This window comes from Drosophila melanogaster, chromosome 3L (genome assembly GCF_000001215.4).
Source record: "Drosophila melanogaster chromosome 3L".
NCBI classification, from domain to species: Eukaryota; Metazoa; Arthropoda; class Insecta; order Diptera; family Drosophilidae; genus Drosophila; species Drosophila melanogaster.
The window spans coordinates 6,174,030-6,200,407 of NT_037436.4; the positions used below are offsets into that span (position 1 = coordinate 6,174,030).

Here is a 26,378-nt window from a genome sequence, read left to right on the forward strand (position 1 = left end):
CAGTTCTTTATTATAAATATATTTCTTTAATTGGTTTTCTTTTTAAATGGTTTTCTTTCTTTTCATTTTTGCCTGAGTTGCTATTTGATAACTTACCGAAAATGTTTTGCTTTCTAGAGAACATAAAGATTCCCCTGTTGCAATCGTTAAATTTAAGCTGTGGAGGTGTGTCATTTGGTGTCCGATATAGATTTTTCTGTTATCGTATATCGAATTGGCGGTCATCGCACATTTGTTTGTCCGAATTGTTATTTCGCAAATAACAATGGATGGCGTTGTTTTGTGCGAAATTGCTGATGAAGTACCTCCAGAAAGTCCCGAGGATCCAACGGAGTTCCGCTACGGAAAGAAGCGATGGGTGTTCAAAGATAATCTCGTTGAGCATAAAGAGGAGATTTTGATTTGTATTGAAAAATGTGTGTAGGCTAACGTACTATAATTGCACTTATTAATAAGAAAATATTTCAGGCCAGAATGCTCGGACGAGAAAGCTGAAGTTCAGATCCATTCGGCAGGAGTCGGGCTCCTGCATCCTGGTGCTAAGCCATGAACAGACGCATGTTCGAGCACGTGAGATCGAGATGGAAGTGGGAGAACAAGTTCTGCCCCTTTTCTTTAAAGACTTCAGAGGCAGTCTCGAGTTCGAGGTGGCCCAGCAGGAGAAGGAGCACAAGCGTCCCTTAAAAACATATGTAACCACCAAGTTGTACGACGCCCTCTACGAAAAGCACCGCCAGACCGTTCATGTTGAACAGGAACGTTCGCTAGACCTGCCGAAAAGATTTCAATCTCAGCTACGCAAGTACCAGCAGCGCACAGTATCTTGGATGCTGGGGCGGGAGCAGCAGATAACTCAAGTGCCGGCCAACTTCATAGTGCTCCATGCCATTGATGGTATAACTCGCGTCTTTAAGCATAAATACTGCTTACAATTTTATCCTTTCGAGGAGGAGATTCCCAAAATCTCGTTGCCGCCGGGTGGCATTCTGGCCGACGAGATGGGCCTGGGCAAGACCGTGGAGTTCCTGGCCATGCTGCTGATGAATCCGCGCCCACAAGACTCCTACCGAAACGATTACTGGCACCAACGCCTCGAGGAGTTTTCCGATGAAGTGCCATTAAAGCGGTCACGTATAAGTAAAAAAGACGAGGTTTTCTGCATCTGCACCAAGAAACACGGTAAACGAGTGCAGTGCACCAAATGCCGTCGGTGGCAACACGAAATGTGCATGACTATTTCAGAAAAATCAGACTTACCCCACCTGTGTCCCAGCTGCTGGTCCGAATTGGTAAAGTCTGGCGAAAGGCTTGTTGAGAGCGGCGCTACCATCATTGTATCTCCGAACGCCATCAAGATGCAGTGGTTCGAAGAGATACACAAGCATATATCGCCATCGCTTAAGGTGCTCCTTTATTTCGGCCTACACTCAACCTTCTGGGTTAGTCCTTTCGATCTGGCCCAGTACGATGTCGTCCTTACCGACTATACGATTCTGCGTAACGAAATATACCATACGACGGACTTTAAGTCGGACCGCCAGATGCGCCACCAACAAAGGTACATGCGTCCCAACTCTCCACTTTTAATGGTAAACTGGTGGCGCGTTTGCTTGGATGAGGCACAGGTAAGAGAATTTTTTACTTTTGTATCCACGGCCCACTGAATATTTTCCAAACTACCCACATCCAGATGGTCGAGAGCAGCACTTCAGCAGCTGCCGAGATGGTTAGAATGCTGCCGGCCATTAATCGTTGGGCTGTTACTGGCACAATTGATGAATTGCCGCCTTTGTTGGAGTTCGTGGGCCGGCCCGAAGTCTGTAGGCCACCGGATGCTTGGCAAACCGTCGACAAGGCCTTTCAGCTTAACTACAAATGTGAGCCGCTGCTGGAACTTCTCGAGCATAGTTTGTGGCGTACCTGCAAGTCCAAAGTTGAGCACGAACTGGGAATTCCGCCGCAAACGGAAGTTGTTCACCGCTTGGAGCTGAGCAACGTGGAGTCCCTTTACTATCGGGAAGAGCATTTAAAGTGCCACGAGCAATTCCTTGCTGCTGTGGCCAAACACACCCGTCACAACGCAGACAATAGCTCCTGCCTGGCGTCGATCTCACCACAACTGCTGCGGATCATCCTGAAGCCCTTTCTCCGCATTCGGCAGACCTGCTCAGTACCAGTCGTGTTCAACAGCAATGTGTCCAGCACCGACTACCTGCACCCTCAGGATTTGCTGGCGCGTTTGAAGTCCAACAATGAGAACGAGTGTAAGACAGAGCTGCGCACCTGGGCATCCTCCTACAACGGCCTGGCCGCTATATACTTTATAAAGAACGATTTCCCCCAAGCCATCAAGTATTATAATCTCCTATTGAAGCTGGCGAACGAGTATAACGAGCAGAATATATCGTATGTTTTATTTTTCATTAGTCATACGATACAAATATAATTGAAATATCATTTTACGTATTTAGTGTTGACAGTGTGCTTCAAATTCATGCGATATACAACCTTCTGCAAGCAAGTTCATTGGCTCCCGCTGAACACAAGTTAACAGAACTGGAGCACAAAAAGTATCAGGCTCAAATGAGCCGGCTGGAGTGGAAGTATTTGGAGGATAATACACGTGTGCTAGAAAGCGCACTCAGCAGCTACAACGAAAACCTTGAAAAAGTTTCCGAGCTGGAGAAACGATTCGAGGGCAGTACATTGGATCTGCTGGCAACGATGGTGAACCACAAGACCTCTCTTCATGATGCTATTTGGAACAAAGTCCGGGATGACTTCTTTCGCCAAAACATTTCTGTGGAAAGGCTAGAAAATGTCAACTCCATGGCCGGAATGCTTTACTTTATGGATATATGGCATAATAAGCTACAAAATCTTAAGAGTACTTTGATCGCTGAGTTTGAATTCCTGAAAGGAGTTATGCAGCAAGCTTGTGAGGCTATCAAAACAGGAGTCTTACTCTCCATGGAGATAATCAACTTTATAGAAAACGTAACCGTGTGTCATTTGACAGATATTTTGGTGGGTTTGGCAACCGTGTGCTTATACATATACACTTGTATGTCTAATAAACGCATATTTAATAGGACGCAAATAAGGACAAACCAGTGAAACCCAAGAAGCATCGATATTGCCGGCTGTGCCTGATTCGCGATTCATTGAATCAATTTGAGTGTCTTCTGTTTGCCAAAAAGCTGGATGAAAAGGCTACGGTTACTGAGGGCTTGGAAAACCCCAGCATGGAAATAAGTTTCATTAAATGTAAGCAAGCATAAAAACCTATTTAAAGAACAGGAATAACTTTATTCTATATCCAAATAGCTATCTTTGCCTTCCTGCGGTCAAAGCAAGATTTTAGCGAATGGAAAGAGGAATGCCAGAGCAAACTGGAATTGCTGTCCTGCCTACAGGACTTGGTCAAGTTTCAAATCAAGTACTGGATCGAGGTGGAGTATATGGTTAAGGCTTTTGACGAACTGGAAATGTGCAAGATGCGCATCCTCCTCACCGACGATCCTGAGGAGCAATCGAACTACAGAATACTGGCGTGCCAATTGGACGAGCAGCTACAGTTCAATCAGTATAATCTACAGACATCGCAGTTGAACTTTACGAGACTGTGCGGTCGTTTGAAGTACCTGAAGCATCTGAAAGAGGATTCCGCGGACAAACCGTGTCCCATCTGCCAAACCCAAGATGACGTGAGGGTAAGTAGCTAAAATTTCAACAAATTTTTCTACGCTCGGGACTTATTGTTTTCGTTTTAGTATGTGATGATGGTATGTGGGCATTTTGTGTGCCAGCACTGCCTGGATAGCATGAGGAGGAAGAACGGCCGAGCCGGCGTCACAAAGTGTCCACTTTGTCGGCAAGATTCGCCACAGTAAGCTTTTGTCATTAACCCTCACAGACTACGCTTGTAACCATGTATTTCTTATAGGTTGTATTACTCGGTACGCCCAGGTGCCCACAAGTCAATTATTGGTGACTTTTCTACAAAAATTTCAAGTGTTGTGGAATTAGTGCTGAAAATTAAGGGTGAAAATGAACAGGAAAAGATTATTGTATTCTCTCAATGGCAGGCGATTCTCATTGAAATTGCCAGAGCGCTCAGTCTCAACGGCATTCAATTCCGCAATAAGTGCACAAATAAGGACTTTGATGATTTCAAGGTTTTTATCTTGCTGTTAAATTTAATTTATCACTGCTAAACATTTTTCCTCCTTTAGAATCCGTTGAGCAATGTTACCTGTCTACTAATGCCACTGTCCAAAGGCTCAAAGGGTTTGAACCTGATCGAAGCCACACATGTTTTCCTCGTCGAACCCATTCTAAATCCGGGAGACGAGCGCCAGGCCATAGGTCGTATTCACCGATTTGGGCAAAAGAGGTGAGTGCGCGCTATTGAAGTGAAGTTGCTGTCAGTTTCAATACAATTGTTTTTAGACCCACGAAGGTGCATCGTTTCATTGTGAATGAAACGATTGAGGAGAATATTCTATCGCTAATTACTTCAGCCGATGACACGACTACGCTGTCGACCCACTGGGATCTGGAGAACATGACACTAGACAGCCTTAAGAAGCTATTCATACTCAAGGAGGAGTAAAACTTATGAATTTAAAACAAAAAATTCCGATTAGATTTAAGCTCTTAATAGGGCAAATTTATTTTTTAAGCTACTTATAAACAATCTTTATATATAAATATATAACTGCCACAATCAATTCATCTATTGAAAAGATGATATTTGACATGCAACCTCTCCATTCAGACCAGAATCATTAAACTTAAGTCGAATTCACATAGGTATTCTGTGTTCTCCTGAATAATGTACAGTATTATTTGTACTACAGTTAAGGACATTATATTAAATAGTATTAAAGAATATTTTCAGCTTAAAACTATATCATATCCATCTTACACACACTGTTCTCATAAGGATTATAAGGTATTGCTTTTCATAAAAAAAACCCAGGATTGATTTACCATCTGTGACAGCGTTAAACGCTGGCCAAATCTCAGACATGATCGATTTTTAAAGCATCCAAAGTGGTGCCATCGGCATGTGCTTTTTGAGCGTAGTAGCCATCGTAGGAGCTTTGCGCCTTGTCAACCTCCTGCTGATGCTGCAACAGTTGCAGTTGCTCGTAGGCAGCCTCCTGAACCTTGCGGCGCTCCTCCTCCGCCAGTCGCTTTACTTCGTTCTCTTCAAACTGCTGCGCCTGGAGTTCAGCGGATGCCGCTGCTCGCTCCGCCGCTGCCTCCTGGTACTCATCGTAGGAGTGCAGGCTGCGGTCACTACTTTCAAGCTTGTGCAGCGACGATAGCTGCTCCTTGGCCGCCTCCGCAATTTCGCGCCGCTTCGCATCCGCCTGGCGCTTCGCCTCTCGCTTGCTGCGTTCCTGCTCTTCCAGCTCCTCGCGAGCGGCATAAAACTTGGGCGAAATGACGGGTGGACGGTTCTCGTGGGTGCGCTGGTGGCGCTTCAGCGCCGTCTCCTGGCGGAAATGGGTGCCGCAGGTCTTGCACTCAAAGGGTTTCTCGCCCGTATGAATCCACTCGTGATGCCTCAACGTTTGAGCCTTTGCGAATCTTTTGGGGCAAAAGCGGCAGGCAAAATCTTTGACCTTTTCGTGGATGATCTTATAGTGCCGCTTCATGTTTCCGATATTGTTGAATCCCTGACCACAACCGGGGCAGATATGTTTGCCCTCCTTCTTGGTAAAGTTCACCTGCGGCGACCACGACGGCACTGAAACAGAGGGTATGGGGTTCACAGCAGTGCCAGCCAACTGCGCCAGATCCACTCGTTGTACACGGCGTGGATCTTTGGGAATGGTGGCCACGGATTCGGCGCACACCTTAAGCAATTCGTCGGCAGCGTTTCGGGACATGATCGGCTCAATGGATATGCCCTCAACTGGTGGCGCGGGTGGATTGTCGAACTGTTCACCAGGCGTCTCGCCCATTTCCACCTGCCGCTGGCGGTAGGTCTCAATAGCACGAAGCACACGCTTCTCATGAGTCTTCAAGTGCTTGGTCAGACTCTTAGGATAGAGAAACTTCTTTCCACAAACCTAAGAATATTAAAAACAAAACGTTGCAATGACGACGCTGGCTTAAAATATCTTTCTACCCTTACCTTGCACTCACAGCGCTTTTCCCCCGTGTGCGTCATCTCGTGGATCTTGCAGGCGTGTGACTTGCCAAAGGTCTTTCCACAGTATTGACACGCATAGTTTTTGATCTTCTCGTGCACGATCTTAATGTGGTTGGCCAGGCTCTGCTTATTGTGCGATGCGTGCTCGCATATGTGGCACTTGAACTTCTTCTCCTGGGTATGCGTCAGTATGTGTGTGTTCCATTCCTGCCTGGTGGTTTTTCCCACGCCACAGTACGGACACACGTAGTTCTTAATGCCCGCATGCCGCATCAGATGATCCTTTAGAGCACTATTGATTACGAACCTTTTGCCACAGATGTTACAGGGGAAAGGCAACTCCTTGCCGTCGTGCTTGTACATGTGCTTCTTGAGCGCCATGGGACAGCGGAATACCTTCTCGCACTCGGTGCAAGGGTAATCCCGTGGGGGCGCCGCTGCCTTGGTGATGCCGTGCATCTTCTTCATGTGAAAGGTGAGCAGGCGTATGCGCGGAAAGGTCTTGCCGCAGCCATCGACATTGCAGGAGTGCACCTCGGATAGCTCCGTGTGGGCGTGGTCGATGTGAAGTCGTAATCCTCCAGCGGTGGTGAAACCTGTAAATGCCAGTGATCAAAACGAGAATGCGATTTGGAGCCATCATTACACACCTTTCCTGCAGGTTTCCACTTTGCACTGGAAGGGCAGCAGGTCGTTGTGGTGCTTCATGTGCTCTTCGTAGCGGATGGCCTTCTTGAACTTTTGGTGACAAATGTGGCAGTCAATGATGCGGTGCAGGTGCCGTTCGCCAGGCGGAATCCTCTTGCGTCGACTCTTTGACTTTTCTCCGTCCTCGTCCTCCTCTTCGGAGCCTGTTGGGAACTCTTGGTCCTCTTCCTTAATTACGGCTGCCTTTGCTTTTGGTATCATCCGCGAATTATCCCGTAAGCGCTGGGCCAAAGGCACATCATCGTCACCATCGCTACTGTTGGGCTCAAAGTCCACATCTTGGTCAATATCTTCTTCGCTCTCCTCCGAGGATTCCGCGGCAAAGATGGTCATCAGATCGGCGGCGTCCAATTCATCTTGCTTCACTTCCTTCTCCACCTGCTCGGCCTCCTTGTCCACGTGCTCCAACATCTTGAACACATCCTCCTCGTTCTCGATCATCTCCATTTTGTGATCCAGTAGCGGATCGAAGTTGATACGATCCTCCTCGTCCTGCCCCACCAGCTCAGGCTCGTTCCCCGCCACGTTGAGCAAATCAAAGTTTTTCATCTGCGCACTCGCTGGCGGGCAAAAGACGTTCCTGGCCACCATGTCCTGGAACTTTTGCACCGAGTCCACGCACAGCTTTTGGAACTCGTGCATATCGTCCAGCCGGCTGAAGCATTGCGCGCACAGACACTTGGGGAAGCCATCCGACTGCTCCACGGCCAGCGAAGTGCAGACACACAGTTTCTTGGCCAATCCGGGTATCAGGAACAGGTCAAAGGATCCTGCGCCGCCGCCATTCTCCGGCAGGCGATTCAGGCAGATGCGGCACACCGCGTGCACCGAGTACTGGGCTGCCTCGGCCTCCTCCTGCATGATGCCTGTTCCAGGGGGAATCTGCTGGCCAAATCCGCGGAATATTAAGCCGAGAAAAACTTTACGCGTCAGACGAACCAAAACAAATACCAAAAAATACCCCACAGTGATGCCAAGTACAAACAGTTATTTAATAGCTAAATTATTAAACCGGCTAGAAATATGGATAGCATCAATAACAAATTTCAAATGTTTTAAAAAATATGTGCCATTTTAAGTGTGATTCTTAATAAATGTATGTATTAACCTAAATTAAATACGTAGTTTTATATGTGTCTCATATAAGTTGCATAGCTAGTGGAATGTAGCTAAAAAACAGACGAGTTGGCAGCATTACAGCTCACCTCTGTCTTGTTTACCAACAATACCCGCTTACCAGCACTGGGGCGAATTTAAAATTCAAATGTTCAATACTTATTACTGTTTATTATATTAAATCATTGTTAAATGAATACAATTAGTAAAGTACAAACTTAAGCAGTTTAAAGGGGGGATTTAAATACAAAAAAGATCAAATTGCAAAGTGACGAAAACTAGTTGGTAATCCTTAGAGAACTATAACTCATATGTCCTTCATAGAAACACATAATGAAATGATCGGAAACGGAGGCCGGGTTTGCTCGCAAGCATTTCCGTTTGATTCTGCCGCTCAAACATGATCCAACTTCAGTGCGTCCACTGAGGTGCCCTCCGCCTCCGCCTTCTGCGCGTAGAAGCCGTCGTAAGTGTTCGACTGCTTCTGCAGCTTGTTTAGCTGCTCGAAGGCAGCCTCCTGGATCTTCCGGAGCTCCGCCTCCGCCTTGCGCTTGGCCTCGTTCTCCTCGATCTGGTAGGCCAGCAGCTCGGCGGTGGCCGCTGCCCTTTCCGCCGCCGGATCCTGGTATTGCTCGAAATTCTTCGGCTGCTGGCGCTTCACCGCGGTGCTGGACTCCGCCTTGGGTCCAGCCGGCTCCTTGGGCTTGCCAGGCGGACGGGGCGGCTTGTCGTGCACCTTCATATGCGTCTTGAGCACCTGCTCCTGCCGGAAATGCTTGCCGCACACCTTGCACTCGTAAGGCTTTTCGCCAGTGTGTATGTACTCGTGGTGCCGCAGGTACTGCTTCTTGGCGAATCTCTTCGGGCAGAAGCGGCAGCAGAAGTCTTTGACCTTTTGATGCACCACCTTGTAGTGCAGCTTCATGTTGCTCACGTGATTGAAGCCCTTGCCGCAGTCCGGGCAGATATGCTGGCCCTCCTTCTTGGTGAAGTTCACTTGCGGCGACCACGAGGGCAGGTTGACCGATGGAATTGGATTGGCCACCGTTCCCGCCAACTGAGCAATGTCCACCCGCTCGACGCGACCACGCAGGTGCGGACTGGGCTTGGCTATTGTCGAGGATCCACTGGCCCCGTCGCCCATTAAGGCATTGGTCCCCTGCGTCTTGGGCAAATCACGCTTCTCGTGCGTCTTCAAATGCTTGGTTAGGCCCTTCTCGAAGAGGAACACCTTGCCGCAGATCTTGCACTCGCAGCACTTTTCGCCGGTATGACTTCTCTCGTGAATCTTGCAGGCGTGCGACTTGCCAAAGGTCTTTCCGCAGTACTGGCAGGCAAAGTCCTTGCGCTTCTCGTGCACCACCTTCACGTGGTTGGCCAGCGCCTGTTTGTTGTGGGAGGCGTGGTCGCACTGCCGGCACTCGTACTTCTTCTCCTTCGTGTGGGTAAGGATGTGCTTGTTCCACTCCTGGCGCGTCGTCTTGCCCACTCCGCAGTACGGGCACACATGGTTCTTGATGCCCGCATGGCGCAGCAGATGGTCGCGCAGCACACTATTGATGGGGAAGCGCTTGCCGCAAATTTCACATGCGAAGGGCAGCTCCTCGCCCGTGTGCTTGTACATGTGCTTCTTGAGGGCAGTGGGGCAGCGGAAGACCTTCTCGCACTCCGTGCAGGGGAAGTCCCTCTGCGGGGTGTCCACCTTGTGCACGCGTTTCATGTGGAAGCTGAGCAGCACGGGCCGGGCAAAGGACTTGTTGCAGCCCTCGTAGGTGCACGGATGCATAGCCGATGTCTCCGTGTGGGCGTGCTCCACATGGACGCGCAGTCCATTGGCGGTGGTAAAGCCTGAAATTGGAAAAATAATCACATAAATCTACTTCTCGAGGATCTGCGGGCGGAGTTTACCTTTTCGGCAACTCTCGACGGTGCACTGGAAGGGTAGCAAGTCGTTGTGATGCTTCATGTGCTCCTCGTAGCGAATCGCCTTCTTGAACTTCTGGTGGCAGATGTGGCAGTCAATCAGGCGGTGGCGATCCCGCTCCGTAGCAGGAATCCTCTTGCGTTTGGGCTTGTCCTTCGGATTGCCATCGGAGTCGTCTGATGAGCTGGTCTCCTCGGACTCCTCGGATTCCTCCTCCTGTCGCTTGGCAGCCGACTTCGGCTTGCCCTTCGCCTTGGAACCACGAGTGGCTCCACGCCGGCTGCGCTGGGCCAGTGGAATGTCGTCGTCACTACTGATTTGGAAGTCTGCGTCGAGGTCGTTGTCGTTGCCGCTCTCGAAGGAGTCATCCTGAGATACTCGGCCAAACGGCTGTTCCATCTCCATCTCCACCTCTTCGACCTCCTTTTCGACGGACTCGAGCATCTTGAAGACGTCCTCCTCGTTCTCAATGATCTCGATCTTGGAGTTGAGCAGCGGATCGAAGTGCACGTTGTCCTCTTCCTCGCCCGGCAGATCCGCCACAGCGGCACTGGTGTCCAGAACATCGAAGTTTGTTTGGCAGGCGAACGCGTTGCTGGCCACCAGATCTTGGAACTTTTGAACGGAATCGACGCACTGCTTCTGAAAGTCGTGCAGGTCGTTCAGCTTGGAGAAGCAGACATTGCACAGGTTCTTGGGAAAGCCATCCGCCTGCTCCACGGACAAGGAGGTGCACACGCACAGCTTTTTGGCCAGACCGGGCACTCGGAACAGATCGTAGGCCGCCGAGTCGTCCACCGTGGACAGGCAGGTGCGGCACACCGTGTGTATGGAGTACTGGCTCTCCTCATTCATTTTGGACACTCAATTCGATGCTGGACGATCCCGAAAGCCAGAAATCGCGAAAACCACAGCAATTCGAAATGTTCTTTCGCCGAGAAAAAAATCCAATACAACACACATTTGTGTGTACTCGCGTGTGCGTGTGTGTGTGCACTCGTCAGCAATTCGGGTTATCGATTACCCGCAAGCGACGAGTACGCTCGCTGAAAAACTGCGCAGCTCTAGCACTCGCCACCCACACTCAGGCGTTTTGTTTTGTTTTTCCCATTCACATGCATGTGCGCAGCGGAGAGGGTACGATGGGCGTATTAGACCCAGCGAGTGTGTGTATTCGTAGTCAAGTCACACAGTCGAGTGAGACTGCCGGACAGCTACGAGCACAATACTAGCACTAGATCAATACAATACAAAGAGTCTGAGAATTTAAAATAAAAAATACATATGTCTTAGTTTAAATATTAAATACATTTTTAAACAAATATAAATTTTTTAAGGATTTTCAAAATACCTTAAATCGTTGGTATGTCTATAAATATGGTTGTATCAATTGTTTCTATAGCAGCTTTATTATTATTTGTCATGCTGAGTAAGAGTATACAAAAAAAAATGGAGCAACAACCAGACAAGGATTCCGTAAAAGCTCTCGAAGCTGAAGTTAAGGTATTGGACACTGAACTGGCACTGCAACATGCCGGGAATAGAAGAAATAGGCTTAAACTGGAGATCGCAGAGTTGGAGGAGGTCCTGGAGAAGCAGAGTATAGCATTGAAGAAGGCCAACAAAAACAGGAAGGCAGCTAAGATAATTATCTCAAGTTTGATGGATTTGAATCAGACGGATGGTAATAACTGGACAGTTAAGTCATCAACTAAGTTTTAAAGATGTATTACATAAGATTAACCAATTTGTTTTAGGAGTCAAATAATCCTTCAGACAATGAAGGGTCATCCGAAGATTTCGACGTGGATGCAGAATAGAAACTTTTCCAGTAAAATCCCCCTTTCACATCATTTCGTTCAGCAAAATGTTTCTTAATATTCGATTAAAAATCAATTATCATCTTTATTTGTCTAAATTTAAAGAACGGAATATATGAAATAAAATTCAGCATAACCATCCAGATGGATTTCAGCTAAAAATGACTTATTTTAATTAAATTAAGGTTTGATTAATGTTCTTGCGGGCTAAAAAATTTGTTTTTTGTTATTAAAATATATTTGTAAAAATCACTGGTATTGCAAAGTGGTCTCTTAGTCCCGCCCACCAGATGGAAACTCCAATGGCGTTATGAATATTACTTTTAATCCATTACTCTAAGTAAGCACGGGAGATATTACACGGAAAACAAAATAATACATATATTGCATGTATGTATAAACGTAGTACGTAAAAAGTATGAAGTGTTCATATTGTAATATGCACTCGAATAATCTGGAGTGCCTATAAACCTACAATCTGATCCAGCTAGAGAGCAATTCGAGGCATGCCTACAACTTTTCCGGACAGTGTCAGCTGCATTGGAAGTGGATACATATGGATGTGGCTAGGTTATGATGCATATATGCTAGTAAAGTAAAGCCAATCCTGCTGCCTAGACGTGGTCGATCTTCAGGGCATCCAGGCTGGTGCCCTCGGATTGCGCTTTCTGCGCATAGTAGCCATCGTACGAGGTGGTCGCCTTGATGATCTCCTGCTGCTGCTGCAGCTTCGTCAGCTGCTCGCAGGCCGCCGCCGCGATCTTCTGCCGCTCAATTTCCGCCTTCCGCTTGGCCTCGTTCTCCTCCAGCTGGTGCGCCAGCAGCTCAGCGGTGGCCGCTGCCCGCTCCACCGCCGGATCCTGATACTGGTCAAAGTTACGCGGCTCGGCGTCTGGCTCCAGCTTGCGGAACGTGATCTGAGTGGGCGCACTGCGCTCGGGCACGTGTCTCCGGTTCGGCTTCTCGTGCGTCTTGATGTGTTTCTTGAGTGCCGTCTCCTGGCGGAAGTGTTTGCCACAAATCTTGCACTCGAAGGGCTTCTCGCCCGTGTGGATCCATTCGTGATGCCGCAGAATCTGTGCCTTGGAGAATCTCTTCGGGCAGAAGCGACAGGCAAAGTCCTTGACCTTCTCGTGGATGATTTTGTAGTGAAGTTTCATGTTTCCAATATTATTGAAGCCACGCCCACAGCCTGGACAGATGTGCTGGCCTTCCTTCTTGGTGAAGTTCACTTGCGGCGACCACGAGGGCACGGATACGGATGGTATTGGATTTACCGCAGTACCCGCCAGCTGAGAAATGTCCACCCGCTGGACGCGTCGCGAGTTCTTCGGTTTGGGAGGCACTGCAGCGGTCCCGCCGCCGCATGCCTTCAGCATGTCCTCACTAGGCATCTGGTTGGGGTCCATTGGCACCAAACCATCCGTCTGCATCTGCATCGGCATCTGGCCCGGCATCGGTACGGACATTTGGCCGGGCATGGGAATGTTAAGCTGCTGGCGAAGGGGCTCCGCCGGCGGCAGATCCCTTTTCTCGTGCGTCTTCAAATGCTTGGTGAGGCTCTTCTCGCAGAGGAATATCTTGCCGCAGATCTTGCACTCGCAGCACTTCTCCCCCGTGTGACTCCTCTCGTGCACCTTGCAGGCGTGCGACTTGCCGAAGGTCTTTCCGCAGTACTGGCAGGCAAAGTCCTTGCGCTTTTCGTGCACCACCTTTACATGATTGGACAACGCCTGTTTGTTGTGCGAGGCATGGTCGCACTGTCGGCACTTGAACTTTTTCTCCTTGGTGTGCGTGAGGATGTGGGCGTTCCATTCCTGGCGCGTCGTCTTGCCCACCCCGCAGTACGGACACACATGGTTCTTGATGCCTGCGTGACGCATAAGGTGATCCCTTAAAGCACTATTGATTACAAAACGCTTGCCGCAGATATTGCAAGGATACGGAAGCTCCTCGCCCGTGTGCTTATACATGTGCTTCTTGAGTGCTGTGGGGCAGCGGAATACGGTGTCGCATTCTGTGCAGGGGAAATCTCGAAGCGGGGCAGCCGCCTTGGTGATACCGTGCACCTTCTTCATGTGGAAGGTGAGCAGACGGACGCGCGGGAAGGTCTTGCCGCAGCCCTCGGCGATGCAGGCGTGAACCTCGGACAGCTCTGTGTGGGCGTGGTCGATGTGAATGCGCAGCCCATTGGCGGTAGTGAAACCTGTAAGGTGGGATTTCATAGAGATCGGATACTTATATTTATACTTAAGCCAGCGTTATACCTTTCTTGCAGGTCTCCACCTTGCATTGGAAGGGCAGCAGGTCGTTGTGGTACTTCATGTGCTCCTCGTAGCGGATGGCCTTCTTGAACTTCTGGTGGCAAATGTGGCAGTCGATGATGCGGTGCAGGTGGCGTTCCTCGATGGGAATGCGCTTCCTCTTCGGCTTGTCGCCCCGCGATGTGCCGTCTTCGGAGTCATCTGATTCGGAGGATGAGTCGCTCAACTCCTCCTCCTCTGGCGGAGGCGGTTTTATCTTTTTGGGCCGTCCCCGGGGCCTCGGCTTGGGTTTGTCTAGGTTGCTAAAACGGTCCTGCTGGGGTCCTGATCCGGTAGCTGGTCCCCTCATGCGCTGGGCCAGCGGAATGTCATCATCGCTGCTATTTGGCTCGAAGTCCAGATCGTGGTCGTTGTCATTGCCGCTCTCGATGGACGAATCGTCGTCGAACATCTTGACGGAAACGTTGCCCCCGTCATCCTCCTCCACCTTGGCCTCCTTCTCCACCTCCTCGGCCTCCTTGTCGACGTGCTCCAGCATCTTGAAGACATCCTCCTCGTTCTCGATTAGCTCCATCTTGTGGTTCAGCAGCGGGTCATAGTTGACGTGGTCCTCTTCCTCGGCCGGGTAGTCCTGCACGGCAACGTTGGGATCGAAGACGTCGAAGCTGCTCTGGCAGGCAAAGACATTGCTGGCCACCAGATCCTGGAACTTTTGCACGGAATCGACGCACTGTTTCTGAAAGTCGTGCAGCTCGTTCAGCTTGGTGTAGCACAGGGTGCACAGGTTCTTCGGGAATCCGTCGTTTTGCTCCACGGACAGGGATGTGCAGAAGCATAGCTTCTTCGAAAGTCCTGGAACCAGATACAAATCGTAGGCGGCGTCGTTCTGCAGGTGGTTCAGACAGATCCTGCACAGGCTGTGGATCGAGTACTGCCTGCCCTCGTTCATCTTGCTTTCAATCGCAATCGGCACTGCGGATCGGGGCGGTTTTCTATAGCTTTTTGCGTCTCTCTCCGGTCAGTAAGCAATAAAATAATATTGACACAGAAAAAATTGTATACTCGTCGACTGGCAATCGGGCGAGTGGGCAATAAGCAAGTACTTCTGCCAGCGAGTTACTCGTCCGAGTGCGTAGTTGTTTTGCGTTTCAGGGCTGGACAATCAATGTTTTTTCTTACCTTCTTATTTGCAATTCTAATTAGGTTGCAATATACAAAAAAAAAAAATATATATATATACAACTAATTTAATTAAATAGATATTGCTTGTATACTTCAAATAGTATTTCAGGGTTTTTTAAAAATATTTTGCAAACTGAGCACCATAGTAACAAAAACGAAACTGAACTTACAATATATAGATAATGGTATGTATATATAGAAAAAATATAAAACAAATTTTTTTGTATTAGTATGTATATATAAACATGTAAAACAAATTGCTTTTAATAATAAGCAACGACATTTGAAAATATACAAACTGGGCATCAAGAAAATTTGATACGAAAATGAACGTACAAGATTTCTGTATCGAAATAAAGTCAAAAATAAATAATAAATAAATGTATTTTAACTAGACGCATGCATGGTCTTGCTAAAAAGCACTTACATTAAAACAAGTTAATATAAAAATAAGAATCCAAGTATGCTGTTTACTTGCCACCCCACTACACCGTAATGGGTTAATGGCATAGCGAAACGGTCAGACTGCCTGTCACACTGGAACAAATTTGTTTAGAAGCTTCGATTGTTATCTGCCCGAGAATTGAGGGAAATGGGCACTATGGAGCTCAAGTACTCCGTCCAATCGCTTTGTCTCACCTGCCTTGTCCACCTGAAGCATGGTGCTGGACACGATCTCTTCGTGGTTCCAGATCTGTTCCAGAAGCTCAGGGCGTGCACTTCGTTTGATGCGGATCAAAACGACGGTTTCCCGAGAAACCTGTGCACCCAATGTTTCACCAAGCTGAACGACCTGCATGACTTCCGCGAACTGTGCGCAGAATCTATTAAACGTCTAAAGGAAATGATGACCAGCCAGAGGAATATGCCCATGGGTGTATTCGAATCTATAGCTGATGATTCTGAGGCACCTGAAAGGCCAGAGGAGCCGGCCAGTTTCGATCCGCTGCTGAATAACAAACTAGAGATGATTGACAACGAGGAGGATGTGTTCAAGTTGCTGGAAAAAGTTGACAAGGAACTAGAGGAGCATTCAAGGGACCAAAGCGAGGAGCACTTCTCCAGTGCAGAGCACAACGGACTGGAGGAGGAGAAAAAGGAGTCGGAAGGGTTCAACAGCGACGATGAGCAGGCCATGGGGCAGCGACGGATTGCGAACGACAAGCGTAAACTGTTTCGCCTTATGAGCTGTTCCATCTGCCAGCAAAAGTTCAAAAAGCAATCAAAGTTCGAGGAGCACATGAAGCACCACAATGACCTGTTGCCGTTTCAGTGTCAGGAGGAAAGCTGCCGAAAGGGCTTCACCACAGCCGGTGCACTGCGTTTGCACGTGGACTATGCGCACTCCAAGAAGGAGGATACGGTTCCCTGCACCGTGGAGGGCTGTCAATTGGTTTTTTCCCGTCTCCGGCTGCTGACCATTCACTTGAAAAAGGTTCACAACCAGGCGAGGGTTATTGCTCCGCGGGGTGAACAGTCTTGCAAGGAATGCGGCGTGGTGTTTCGTTGCCCGGTGGCTATGAAGAAGCACATGTACACGCACACGGGCGAAGAGCTTCCCTATCCGTGTACCATTTGCGGCAAGGGCTTTTACATCAATAGTGCCCTAAAGAATCATCTTCTCCGGCATGCTGGCATCAAGAACTACGTGTGTCAGTACTGCGGAGTGCGAAAGACCACCCGCCAGGAATGGAGTAAGCACATTCTGATCCACACCCAACGGAACCAGTTTAAGTGCCGCATCTGCGACTATGCCACCCACACGAAGCGGGTGCTAGAGAGCCATGTTAAGATCGTACATGAGAAAATCCGGAATTTTGCTTGCCAGTACTGTGGAAAGACGTTCGGGAAAGCATACGCCTGCAAAATACACGAGATGGCGCACACTGGTGAGAAGCGCTGCGAATGCAAGGTAAGGGAATTACCATTATACCCTTGTTACCAAAGTCTGATATATTTTCGCCTTGCAGGTTTGTGACAAAAAGTTCCTGCATTCGGAGAGTCTCAACAATCATCTGAAGATTCATGAGAAGAGCGTGGAAAGGGCTCTGGAAACTTATAAACAGGTGCAAGTAAATGGCGATGCCAGTGACACTCAAGTGGACTCACATCAGCTGCTGAAGGTTTACGCCGAATCCGTAGCCAGCATTCCTAAGAATCCCCGCCGCGTAGAGCAAGTTGATGTGGCCCTATTGGCAGGGACCGCAGTGAATCCCACAGACGAGATTCAGTTTGTGCAAAAGGAGGGTATGTACTTGTGTCCCAGCTGCAGTCAGGGATTCAAGAGCATAGGCAACATGAAGCGCCACTACAAGAGCGTCCACGAAAAAGTCAAGGACTTTGAGTGCCGTTTCTGCTCCCGTCGCTTTGCCAACTCGCAATCCGTGAAGCAACACGAGTGGATACACACTGGCGAAAAGCCCTTCGAGTGTAAGACGTGTGGCAATCGCTTTCGCCAGGTAGCGGCGCTCATCCGACACCAAAAAGTCCATGACGAAAAGCCGGCGAAGCCTCTGGGGGAGAGAAATGACCGTAAACAAAAGGTTGAGGCACTACGGCAGGAAATTGCGAAGGTCGCCAAGAAGGAGCTCAAGGATTTGAAGAACCAACTGGCACTGGAGAAGCAGCAAGACACATACGAAAAGTAATAGGCAGCGGCAGCTAGCCAAACTGGTCCTGACCTTAAGGAGGAACCCTAATCGCAGAATAGTTTACGATTACATAGGGCAAAAGACTTCCCATAATAGTGGGAATTTTTATTGTTGGTTAATATTTAACTATTACTTGTTATCCTATTTCTAAGTTGTTAAATAAACTTGACCCAAATGACACACTTTAGAATAACTACAAATGGTTTTGGACTAAAACTAGTTTTAAAAAAAATTGGTCATAAATCGAAACAAACGATTCTAGTTTTTCAATTTTTTTTTATTTTTACTTTCACTTGCTTGTTATTTTGATGAGAGAGTGTCTTAATGTCGTCAAATGATTGCAAACAGTCGGAACCGGGCGCAAATGTCTGCGTTCCGCGATATCCGGCCGTTTATATGATAGATGGAGTGATGGATGGATGATAATGATTAGATTCAAATGATACAAAATGCGATCAAAAAAATCTACAAGTAGATAGCAAAAATTTGGTATACACATAAGCAGAGCAAGAAGTTCCCTAAACAATGGAAAATGGTCGATGGAAGTGGGGGCGTCATCTGGTGGGGCCCAATGTCTGGCTATGCCCCATCACCGCCTGCCGCACCAAGTGTGGGTTCTAAGGAGCTTCAGGCGTCTTCAGATTGTACTTGGCCTTAATGTTGTTCAGTTCCTCCTGTTTCTTGTCCATGTCCACGCGCTTGAAGGCCTTGTTGGATTGGTAGTAGAGCACCACCAGATAGCGATTGCACACATTAAAACCCGATAAATGGTCACAGGCGTTCTTGGCATCGAAAATGTCCTCGTAGACGACAAAGGCGGTGCCACGCGTTTCCGGAGTGTTGCCTCTGCAAAAGATACACAAATTGATTGAGAGGATTCACGGCGAATAGCATTATCATCTTCAATCTTACACGCGTATCTGTCGAATGGCTCCAAATTTGCCGAATATGTCGTACATCTCGTCCGAGGTGATTTTGTACGGCAGGTTCCGCACGTACAATAGCCGATTCACCTCTGGCGGCAGGCGGATCTGCAAAAGAAATAGCACTTTTCACTCAATACATTTGCTTTGTGTGTGGAGCCGTAGGTTTTCTGCTCACATGGTTGCGCTTGTTCATGTCCGGTCGCTTCGGATGTTAAGCGGCGACAAGGCGAGAAACTTTCACTCGGCCTCGAGGAAAGTGTGTGGCGGCTTTGTCTGACCCGGGATGAATGTCCTGAAGCGTGGTCCTTTGTTTAAAATTAATGACTCCTCTGTCTGGCCTCAAACCCAAACAAAATTGAACAGGGTGGCGAATGTGGGCACTCTAAATGGCGAGAGTGTGGACGCATTTCGAGAGCCGTATCGAGTGTGACCGTGCAGCAGCACTTAGATACATATGTGAGAGGAAGTTCGTTACATCGGAGCAGCTTTGGACTGCAAAATTTGATTTAATATTCATTTTTTTTCATTTTGGCAATAAAATAATTTGTTGTTCGGAAATTATATATCAGAGTGATTCAAACATTTTAAGCTGCTTAAAAATATTAAATTAAGCACAATAAATTAAAAAATCAACTACATTAAATATAATTTTAAAACCCGTGACGACACGTTGCCATCTCTAATAAAAAATAGCATACTCCCTCTCTCTTGCACGGTCACACTGTATACATCTCGCTAATTGTGCAAAGAAAAGGTGAAAAAAGAGACAATTTACGCAAAATCTTAAGAAAATTCCAACTAAAATAGTTTTAAAGCACAGCCAACACCCAAAGGTAAGTAGGGGGTATGCGGACAACGCAGAACTTATCTCGGAAAAGCGTTTTCAACCGCACGCCCGATGTCACGAAATATGGCGGAGGCAGGCGAGTTCTATTCGTGTGTTTTTTTTTGTCTGGGGTTGTGGGCAGAAAATCGCACGTTACTCTCGGGGCAGGGCTTTCAACTCCCGCCTTCCGCCGTAAAACCATTAAGTGCCAAGGAAACATCGAACGGAAAACGTAAATTTCACAACAGCAGATGTCTGTTTGCGGGTGTGGGTGCAAAATGCCCTGGTGTGCGTGAGTGGCCTCGAACAGAGTGTCTCTCGTGCTCTCTCTTTCTCCCCCATTTGCTACCCTTTGCGAGGCCATTAACCCTAATTTCTAATTCCGAATTCACTAATCAAACCTAAAACCCTTGCGATCTTCCCTTGCAGCAGCAAAATGACGTGGGAACCACAGGGAGAAGGTCTGCAGCAGATCATAGCGATCCTCAAGGAGTCGCAGTCACCGGACACAGCCACTCAAATGGCCGTACAGATGGTGAGTAATAACTTCTACCAGGTACGGTTCCTCGAACTGCATGCACATATTGTGTCCTTCTCAACAGAAACTGGAGGAATTCAATCGCTACCCCGACTTCAACAACTATCTTATCTATGTGCTGACGAAACTGAAGACAGAGGACGAGCCCACGAGATCACTCAGCGGCCTAATCCTCAAGAACAACATCCGCATGCACGGCACCACTCTGCAGCCGGAGATCGTGGAGTATATCAAACACGAGTGCCTGCAGGCAGTGGGCGACGCTTCGCCCCTGATCCGTGCCACCGTGGGCATCCTGATTACCACCATCGCCAGCAATGGCGGTCTGCACAACTGGCCGCAGCTGCTTCCATCTCTCTGCGAAATGCTCGACAACCAGGACTATAATGTGTGCGAAGGCGCATTCAGTGCCCTGCAGAAAATTTGCGAGGACTCTGCCGAGATTTTGGATTCCGCAGCGCTCAACAGGCCATTAAACATAATGATTCCAAAGTTCCTGGAGTACTTCAAGCACAGCAGTCCAAAGATCCGCTCCCACGCCATTGCCTGCATCAACCAGTTCATCATCAACAGATCACAGGCTCTGATGCTAAACATAGACAGCTTCATTGAGAACCTCTTTCACCTGTCATCAGATGAGGACCACGAGGTGCGCAAAAACGTGTGCCACGGATTGGTCATGCTGCTGGAGGTGCGAATGGACCGTCTGATGCCGCACATGTCGCAGATTATTGAGGTATAACTTTAAAATAAAATATATAATTAATAATAATTATTCTGATAAATTTTTGTTTAAATATCTTATTTAACGAATTTTAGTACATGCTGTTGCGCACCCAGGACACCGATGAGGGTGTGGCCCTGGAAGCATCCGAGTTCTGGCTTTCACTGGCCGAGCAAAGCATCTGCAAGGACGTGCTTGCCCCTTATCTTGCTCAATTAGCGCCAGTTCTTGTACGAGGCATGCGGTACTCAGAGGTCGACATAATTCTCCTCAAGGGAAACGTTGAGGAGGATGACATGGTGCCCGATCGAGAAGAGGATATCCGCCCGCGTTTCCACAAGTCCCGTGCACACACAATCAGGAGTACACAAGAGGGAGGAGCTGGAGCGACAGGCGATGATGACGACGACGAATTTGAAGATGGAATGGACGACGATAGCTCGCTATCGGAATGGAACTTGCGCAAGTGCAGCGCAGCTGCTCTCGATGTATTGGCGAATGTTTTCCGAGAGGATTGTCTGCCCGTTGTGCTGCCCATCCTGAAAGAGACTCTGTTCCATCAAGAATGGGTGATCAAAGAGAGTGGTGTGCTGGCCTTGGGAGCTATTGCGGAGGGCTGCATGCAGGGCATGATCCAACACTTGCCAGAGCTGATTCCCTACCTAATTAGCTGCCTTTCCGACAAGAAGGCACTGGTGCGCTCCATCACATGCTGGACGCTCTCGCGATACGCCAATTGGGTTGTCAACCAGCCGCACGACCAGTACTTGAAGCCTCTAATGGAAGAACTGCTGAAGCGCATTCTAGACTCCAATAAGCGCGTTCAGGAAGCTGCGTGCTCTGCCTTTGCTACTCTGGAGGAGGAGGCCTGCACGGAACTGGTGCCCTACCTGGAGTATATTCTAAAGACGCTCGTCTTTGCCTTCTCCAAGTACCAGCACAAGAACTTATTGATACTGTACGATGCCGTGGGTACTTTGGCGGACTCCGTAGGTCATCATCTGAATAAGCCGCAATATATTGACATCCTAATGCCTCCGCTAATTGATAAGTGGAACCTGCTGAAGGATGACGATAAGGATCTGTTCCCATTGTTGGAGTGCCTGTCGAGCATCGCCACTGCCTTGCAGTCCGGCTTTCTGCCCTACTGCGACCCGGTGTATCGAAGGTGCATCTCTCTTATTGAGCAGACTATCAACCAGGAAATGGTAATCTACTTGTCAATTTTCTAAGGAATCTTTTTCATCAATCTAAATCGCCAACAGCTGTGTAAACAAAACCAAACGTACGACCATCCCGACAAAGAGCGCATGATTGTCGCCCTAGATCTGCTGTCTGGCCTAGCCGAGGGTTTGGATCGCCACATCGAGACATTGGTGGCCAACAGCAACATTATGCATCTACTCTACCAGTGTATGCAGGACGTTTTGCCTGAGGTATGTCTCCCTTAAAACCAATCTTTTCGAAATTAACCTTTGAATTTCTATAATGTTGTTGTATTCCAGGTTCGCCAATCTTCGTTTGCCCTGCTGGGTGATTTGACTAAGGCCTGTTTCCCCCACGTGCATCCCTTCATGGCCGATTTCTTCCCCATCTTGGGTCAAAACCTTAACCCAGACTTCATTTCGGTCTGCAATAATGCTACTTGGGCCATAGGCGAAATCTGCATGAAATTGGGTAAGTGGGAGGAGCTTCTTAGGAGTATTAGGATCGTTTTAATATATATTTTGATTCAAAGGTGAGGAGACCAAGCAGTACATACGCCTTGTACTCAGCGACCTTTTCATCATTATCAACCGCCCGAACACGCCCAAGACACTGCTGGAGAACACAGGTAATTCGTTTGAGCTGATAGAAATCTTTCGAATTTCCCGAGCTATCTAAGAACTTATATGCGATCTGTTTGTATATATATTACTCTGAATGTATGCGTGTATGTGGATGTCCGGAAATTTGTTTCTGTTTTAATTTGTGTTACTTGTTGCATGAGCAGCAACGAAACGAAATCGAACCTCATTCCCATACAACATGCATAGATATAGATAGACCAGAATCGCAATTGATATTCAATTCGAATTTAGCAATCAATCGCAGCGAACTACGTATGATATTGATTTATTCAGTTGATTTATTTATACTTATTTCTTCTGTTCTTTTAGCAATAACAATCGGTCGTCTAGGTTATGTGTGCCCAGTTGAAGTGGCTCCTTATTTGCCCGAATTTGTACGACAGTGGTGTGTAACACGTTTTATATTTAAAATGCTTATTCTTTCCTTCTATTCTCTTATCTATCCTTCCCGTTCTTCCCATTACTCTTAAATTACGCTTGAACACTGAAACCTATAAGCACATCGATCTATTCCTTTGTTCCACAACTCACTAACAATCCACATCATTTAACTGGAATTTAAATTTGCTTTTGAACTTTCGTGTTTGCCAAAGCCTGCTAATTTAGTTTACTTTTCCTGAAAACGACATTTAAACATTTTCTTTGAAAAATGCAGGTGCACATCGTTGCGGCACATACGAGACAATGATGAGAAGGACTCAGCCTTCCGTGGAATGTGTCATATGATCACGGTGAATCCAGCTGGCGTGGTAGCAGACTTTATATTCTTCTGCGATGCCATCGCTTCCTGGGTTAACCCACCAGAGGATCTGCATCAGATGATACAGAAGGTTTGTACCCTACAGGTAGTAACTATTTTCTTTATTTCACACATGTTTCTTTCAAGATTCTGCACGGTTTTAAGACCCAAGTGGGCGAGGAGAACTGGCGTCGATTTGTGGAGCAATTCCCGCCAACCTTGGCCGAGCGCCTGACCACAATGTATAACATCTAAGGCTAGCCATGCCATAAAACACCCACCTTCACCCATTAGCGAGCCAAGCAGCAACTTTTTAACTAGACAATTATGTACAAGTATGCGTAATAAGCGTGTCGTCTTTATCTTTAGCCTCCTTAAGTTATTCGATGCAGTTCGAATGTTAAGTTAACATTGAAAATCTAAGCTTATAGAAATCGAAAAAAACAGCAAATCCACATAAAAGAAACTACATAACTAGATTTAAATCCACAAACATATATCGAAAAATCGAATAGAGAAGAATCGTATATATTTGAATTCAAGCTAGAGGATCTTTGATCTGTAGAACCTCTTTAGGCACACGACTGTCCGCTTACAGCATATAAAATGCCTTTCTTGTGCAGAAAACTTAGTAGGAACCACTAGAAAATTATGTGTTCCGGCCGTACTTAACCGGAGTCAGTGCTATAGCAGATATGCCCCATTCTCCAATACACTCTGCCCCAAAACCCAAACCGAAAATAGAGTTGAATATGTTAAACACACGGGTGTTTCTCATATAGTAATAGAAAAGCTAAATGAAAAATCGTCGAAACTAAATGATATTGCGGGTCCTCGTCGCGGTAATTAAAAACTAAATAACTAAATAAAATCTTTAAAGGATGAAAGTGTTGGGTCTCCTGTGAAATCCTAAGATCAGAAATGGAAAAATGGATTCAATGGCAGGTGCACACAAAATTGTTACAAATCAAACAAAGACTGATGTTCAACTCCGTTCAAAAACCATAGAAAGCATTCATCAACAGCGGATTCCAATTTCCCAGAAGTATCCAACACTTTCGTCATTTATATAACAAACAAAAAATGGAATCGAAAAAAATCGTCGCGTTTCGGGTTCTAACGGTTTCGCGTTCGCGTATTTTCGTCGCTCGTTCGTAATCGTAATCGTCGTTCGTGGTATCTCGTCGGGTAAAACAAAAGAAAAAGGAAAAAAGGATATAATACAAGGATAACGATAATATTGCAACTGTTACTGATACAAATTTACTGATACACTTAATGATATTCATATGCTATACAAAATTAGGTGTTTTTTTACGCATTGTGAAAGCGAAAAGCAAGCAAATAGGGAAACATTGTAAAATTGAGATTAGGATTTTGTTGAATATCTTATTTATTTTCCATTAACTGAATACAAAAGCAACCATTGACTGATCACTTTTTAAAGTATTATTATATAATTTTTTTTTGTATAGGGACAAGTGTAATTAATGAACTATTATTATTTTCTTCGAACTTTTATATCATTTGTATAGACTCGTGTTTTGCGTAACCTCTATAATTTACGATCTTTGTACAGAACAAATTTTTTACAATTATATGATTAGGTGTAAAGTGTACTACTAAATGAAAACAAAAGTCTTTGAAATTGTCGCGGAACAACTAAAACATACGAAAAATAAAACTAGGGAAAACCAAACTCAGTCAAATACAAAATAAATGGATGATTATGAAGCGTAAGAAGAGTAAGTAAATCTAAGTAATAGTATTACGTAATTATGCAAACCGTGTTTACGTTTGTGTTTTTATTTCGTTTCGAAAATGGGGGAACGTGTGATAATAAAGTAACTTCGGGTCGTTCGTTCGCGTCGCGTTAAACTCAATCAATTTAAAAACTAACAATAAGGGACTTTCGCCCCCGAGTCCCAAATAATAATCGCAATACTTGATAACTTGATAATAATACGGTCTAACTAAAGCGGAAGCATAGCAATTGCTAAAACTGAAACTAAACTAAAATGAAAAATCGTGATTTCGTTGTACCTTAATCCGGATTCATCGCGGAATCCGGTCGCGTTCGCGTGCGTTTGTATCTCTCTCGGGTGATCTTAGTGATTAGCGTTTAAGCAGAAAAAAAAAATGAAAACAAAAAAACTGAATCAACACTACTACAACTACACATAAACATACAACATTAAACATGTACACACCACACATATACAGCAATATGAAATATATTTATAGATTTTATGCAGAGTAGGTTTTTGTTTAAAATATTATTTTTCATTACGATAGGGCAAACCAAAAAAAAAAGTAGGGAACATCAAATAAACTAAATGTTAGGTCAAGCTAGGGCAAGAAACAAATTAAAACAGCAAATCAAAAGTTATTTGTGCAGCATTAGAGAATTTTTTTCTTATTTCTTTCAATATTATCGTGTGTATGCTATTAAATCGATGAAGAGAACATACCAACTGTTTTTAGTACTTTACACAATTATGATATTTAACTTCCGTTGTTTTTTTTAAGTAAATCAAGACCAAGCCTAGTAAATATTGTTTTACCATCTATATCTTCATAAACAGCACGTAAAACTTTTCGTTCATCGAACATTCAACTCTGATAGGTTTATATCTCTAATCGTTTAAGCTTACAACCACTGTCTAGGCTAAATCAAATGTTCTGCAAATGTCTAACGAAATTGAATATATATACGGGCCTATATGCATAAATAACATACGCATATATATGAAATACATGCATGTATGTATAATCCCTACATCAAACTATATGGATTACAGATTATTCTTCTGGAGTTTATATATTTGTTTGGCTAAAAACTCCATTTCAAAATTCAACTATCAAGATTTGTGTAAATTGAAAAGTATATATATGAATAAATATGTATGTATAACAAACATTACCCATCAAGATAATGGAT

The 26,378-nt window shown here is 46.2% G+C and overlaps 8 protein-coding genes across 13 annotated transcripts; 4 read left to right on the top strand and 4 right to left on the bottom strand.

Moving 5' to 3' along the window:
* The first annotated feature begins 218 nt into the window (after window positions 1-218).
* CG7376 (uncharacterized protein) lies at window positions 219-4,912 on the top strand. 2 transcript variants are annotated; one of them, NM_001274542.1, is made up of 10 exons: window positions 219-416; window positions 469-1,625; window positions 1,691-2,406; window positions 2,472-3,027; window positions 3,093-3,267; window positions 3,328-3,713; window positions 3,774-3,889; window positions 3,947-4,178; window positions 4,236-4,396; window positions 4,453-4,912. In NM_001274542.1, exons 1-10 carry the CDS (start codon window positions 266-268, stop codon window positions 4,613-4,615), a joined length of 3,813 nt encoding a protein of 1,270 aa, NP_001261471.1. In that variant the 5' UTR covers window positions 219-265; the 3' UTR covers window positions 4,616-4,912. The 2 variants fall into 2 exon arrangements, with proteins under 2 accessions (NP_001261471.1, NP_648034.1); NM_139777.2 differs by having other exon boundaries at window positions 4,453-4,744.
* Window positions 4,648-7,800, bottom strand: CG10274 (uncharacterized protein). The gene is made up of 3 exons (NM_001104055.2): window positions 6,820-7,800; window positions 6,152-6,765; window positions 4,648-6,086 (listed from the first exon to the last, which is right to left on the bottom strand). The coding sequence occupies exons 1-3, from the start codon at window positions 7,736-7,738 to the stop codon at window positions 5,028-5,030; spliced, it is 2,592 nt and encodes an 863-aa protein (NP_001097525.1). The 5' UTR covers window positions 7,739-7,800; the 3' UTR covers window positions 4,648-5,027.
* Window positions 7,801-8,146: 346 nt separating this feature from the next.
* D19B lies at window positions 8,147-10,891 on the bottom strand. The gene is made up of 2 exons (NM_057949.5): window positions 9,902-10,891; window positions 8,147-9,841 (listed from the first exon to the last, which is right to left on the bottom strand). The coding sequence occupies exons 1-2, from the start codon at window positions 10,770-10,772 to the stop codon at window positions 8,388-8,390; spliced, it is 2,325 nt and encodes a 774-aa protein (NP_477297.1). The 5' UTR covers window positions 10,773-10,891; the 3' UTR covers window positions 8,147-8,387.
* A 268-nt stretch (window positions 10,892-11,159) lies between these two features.
* Window positions 11,160-11,824, top strand: CG43293 (uncharacterized protein). Of its 2 annotated transcripts, NM_001259715.2 has the most exons (3): window positions 11,160-11,280; window positions 11,352-11,615; window positions 11,675-11,824. In NM_001259715.2, the coding sequence occupies exons 2-3, from the start codon at window positions 11,367-11,369 to the stop codon at window positions 11,735-11,737; spliced, it is 312 nt and encodes a 103-aa protein (NP_001246644.1). In that variant the 5' UTR covers window positions 11,160-11,280; window positions 11,352-11,366; the 3' UTR covers window positions 11,738-11,824. The 2 variants fall into 2 exon arrangements, with proteins under 2 accessions (NP_001246644.1, NP_001246645.1); NM_001259716.2 differs by lacking the exon at window positions 11,160-11,280 and having other exon boundaries at window positions 11,301-11,601.
* On the bottom strand, window positions 11,801-15,094 carry D19A. Its single transcript, NM_057956.4, has 2 exons — window positions 14,005-15,094; window positions 11,801-13,943 (listed from the first exon to the last, which is right to left on the bottom strand). The coding sequence occupies exons 1-2, from the start codon at window positions 14,948-14,950 to the stop codon at window positions 12,352-12,354; spliced, it is 2,538 nt and encodes an 845-aa protein (NP_477304.1). The 5' UTR covers window positions 14,951-15,094; the 3' UTR covers window positions 11,801-12,351.
* A 621-nt stretch (window positions 15,095-15,715) lies between these two features.
* CG7386 (uncharacterized protein) lies at window positions 15,716-18,020 on the top strand. Its single transcript, NM_139779.3, has 2 exons — window positions 15,716-17,095; window positions 17,154-18,020. The coding sequence occupies exons 1-2, from the start codon at window positions 15,785-15,787 to the stop codon at window positions 17,829-17,831; spliced, it is 1,989 nt and encodes a 662-aa protein (NP_648036.1). The 5' UTR covers window positions 15,716-15,784; the 3' UTR covers window positions 17,832-18,020.
* Window positions 18,021-18,094: 74 nt separating this feature from the next.
* Sf3b6 (Splicing factor 3b subunit 6) lies at window positions 18,095-19,150 on the bottom strand. The gene is made up of 3 exons (NM_139780.3): window positions 18,936-19,150; window positions 18,747-18,865; window positions 18,095-18,680 (listed from the first exon to the last, which is right to left on the bottom strand). Exons 1-3 carry the CDS (start codon window positions 18,951-18,953, stop codon window positions 18,452-18,454), a joined length of 366 nt encoding a protein of 121 aa, NP_648037.1. The 5' UTR covers window positions 18,954-19,150; the 3' UTR covers window positions 18,095-18,451.
* Window positions 19,151-19,450: 300 nt separating this feature from the next.
* Window positions 19,451-26,356, top strand: Tnpo (Transportin). 4 transcript variants are annotated; one of them, NM_058020.4, is made up of 10 exons: window positions 19,451-19,593; window positions 20,016-20,121; window positions 20,189-20,860; window positions 20,944-22,056; window positions 22,114-22,284; window positions 22,354-22,525; window positions 22,587-22,682; window positions 23,008-23,083; window positions 23,354-23,528; window positions 23,585-26,356. In NM_058020.4, the coding sequence occupies exons 2-10, from the start codon at window positions 20,023-20,025 to the stop codon at window positions 23,690-23,692; spliced, it is 2,682 nt and encodes an 893-aa protein (NP_477368.1). In that variant the 5' UTR covers window positions 19,451-19,593; window positions 20,016-20,022; the 3' UTR covers window positions 23,693-26,356. The 4 variants fall into 4 exon arrangements, with proteins under 4 accessions (NP_477368.1, NP_001261472.1, NP_729154.1 ...); NM_001274543.1 differs by having other exon boundaries at window positions 19,451-19,514; window positions 20,019-20,121; NM_168160.2 differs by having other exon boundaries at window positions 20,019-20,121; window positions 23,585-25,567.
* Window positions 26,357-26,378: the final 22 nt, after the last annotated feature.

Bases quoted from the DNA above. Each gene is read 5' to 3' on its own strand.
- CG7376 (NM_001274542.1), top strand. From the start codon at position 266: ATGGATGGCGTTGTTTTGTGCGAAATTGCTGATGAAGTACCTCCAGAA. The intron at 3,028-3,092 runs GTGGGTTTGGCA...CATATTTAATAG, and splicing joins GTCATTTGACAGATATTTTG to GACGCAAATAAGGACAAACC. The intron at 3,714-3,773 runs GTAAGTAGCTAA...TTTTCGTTTTAG, and splicing joins AAACCCAAGATGACGTGAGG to TATGTGATGATGGTATGTGG.
- CG10274 (NM_001104055.2), bottom strand. From the start codon at position 7,738: ATGCAGGAGGAGGCCGAGGCAGCCCAGTACTCGGTGCACGCGGTGTGC. The intron at 6,766-6,819 runs GTGTGTAATGAT...TGGCATTTACAG, and splicing joins AGTGGAAACCTGCAGGAAAG to GTTTCACCACCGCTGGAGGA. The intron at 6,087-6,151 runs GTAAGGGTAGAA...TAATATTCTTAG, and splicing joins AAAAGCGCTGTGAGTGCAAG to GTTTGTGGAAAGAAGTTTCT.
- D19B (NM_057949.5), bottom strand. From the start codon at position 10,772: ATGAATGAGGAGAGCCAGTACTCCATACACACGGTGTGCCGCACCTGC. The intron at 9,842-9,901 runs GTAAACTCCGCC...TTCCAATTTCAG, and splicing joins CGTCGAGAGTTGCCGAAAAG to GCTTTACCACCGCCAATGGA.
- CG43293 (NM_001259715.2), top strand. From the start codon at position 11,367: ATGGAGCAACAACCAGACAAGGATTCCGTAAAAGCTCTCGAAGCTGAA. The intron at 11,616-11,674 runs GTTAAGTCATCA...AATTTGTTTTAG, and splicing joins CGGATGGTAATAACTGGACA to GAGTCAAATAATCCTTCAGA.
- D19A (NM_057956.4), bottom strand. From the start codon at position 14,950: ATGAACGAGGGCAGGCAGTACTCGATCCACAGCCTGTGCAGGATCTGT. The intron at 13,944-14,004 runs GTATAACGCTGG...CCCACCTTACAG, and splicing joins GGTGGAGACCTGCAAGAAAG to GTTTCACTACCGCCAATGGG.
- CG7386 (NM_139779.3), top strand. From the start codon at position 15,785: ATGGAGCTCAAGTACTCCGTCCAATCGCTTTGTCTCACCTGCCTTGTC. The intron at 17,096-17,153 runs GTAAGGGAATTA...TTCGCCTTGCAG, and splicing joins AGAAGCGCTGCGAATGCAAG to GTTTGTGACAAAAAGTTCCT.
- Sf3b6 (NM_139780.3), bottom strand. The intron at 18,681-18,746 runs GTAAGATTGAAG...TATCTTTTGCAG, and splicing joins GCCATTCGACAGATACGCGT to AGGCAACACTCCGGAAACGC.
- Tnpo (NM_058020.4), top strand. From the start codon at position 20,023: ATGACGTGGGAACCACAGGGAGAAGGTCTGCAGCAGATCATAGCGATC. The intron at 20,122-20,188 runs GTGAGTAATAAC...CCTTCTCAACAG, and splicing joins CTCAAATGGCCGTACAGATG to AAACTGGAGGAATTCAATCG. The intron at 22,057-22,113 runs GTAATCTACTTG...AATCGCCAACAG, and splicing joins AGACTATCAACCAGGAAATG to CTGTGTAAACAAAACCAAAC.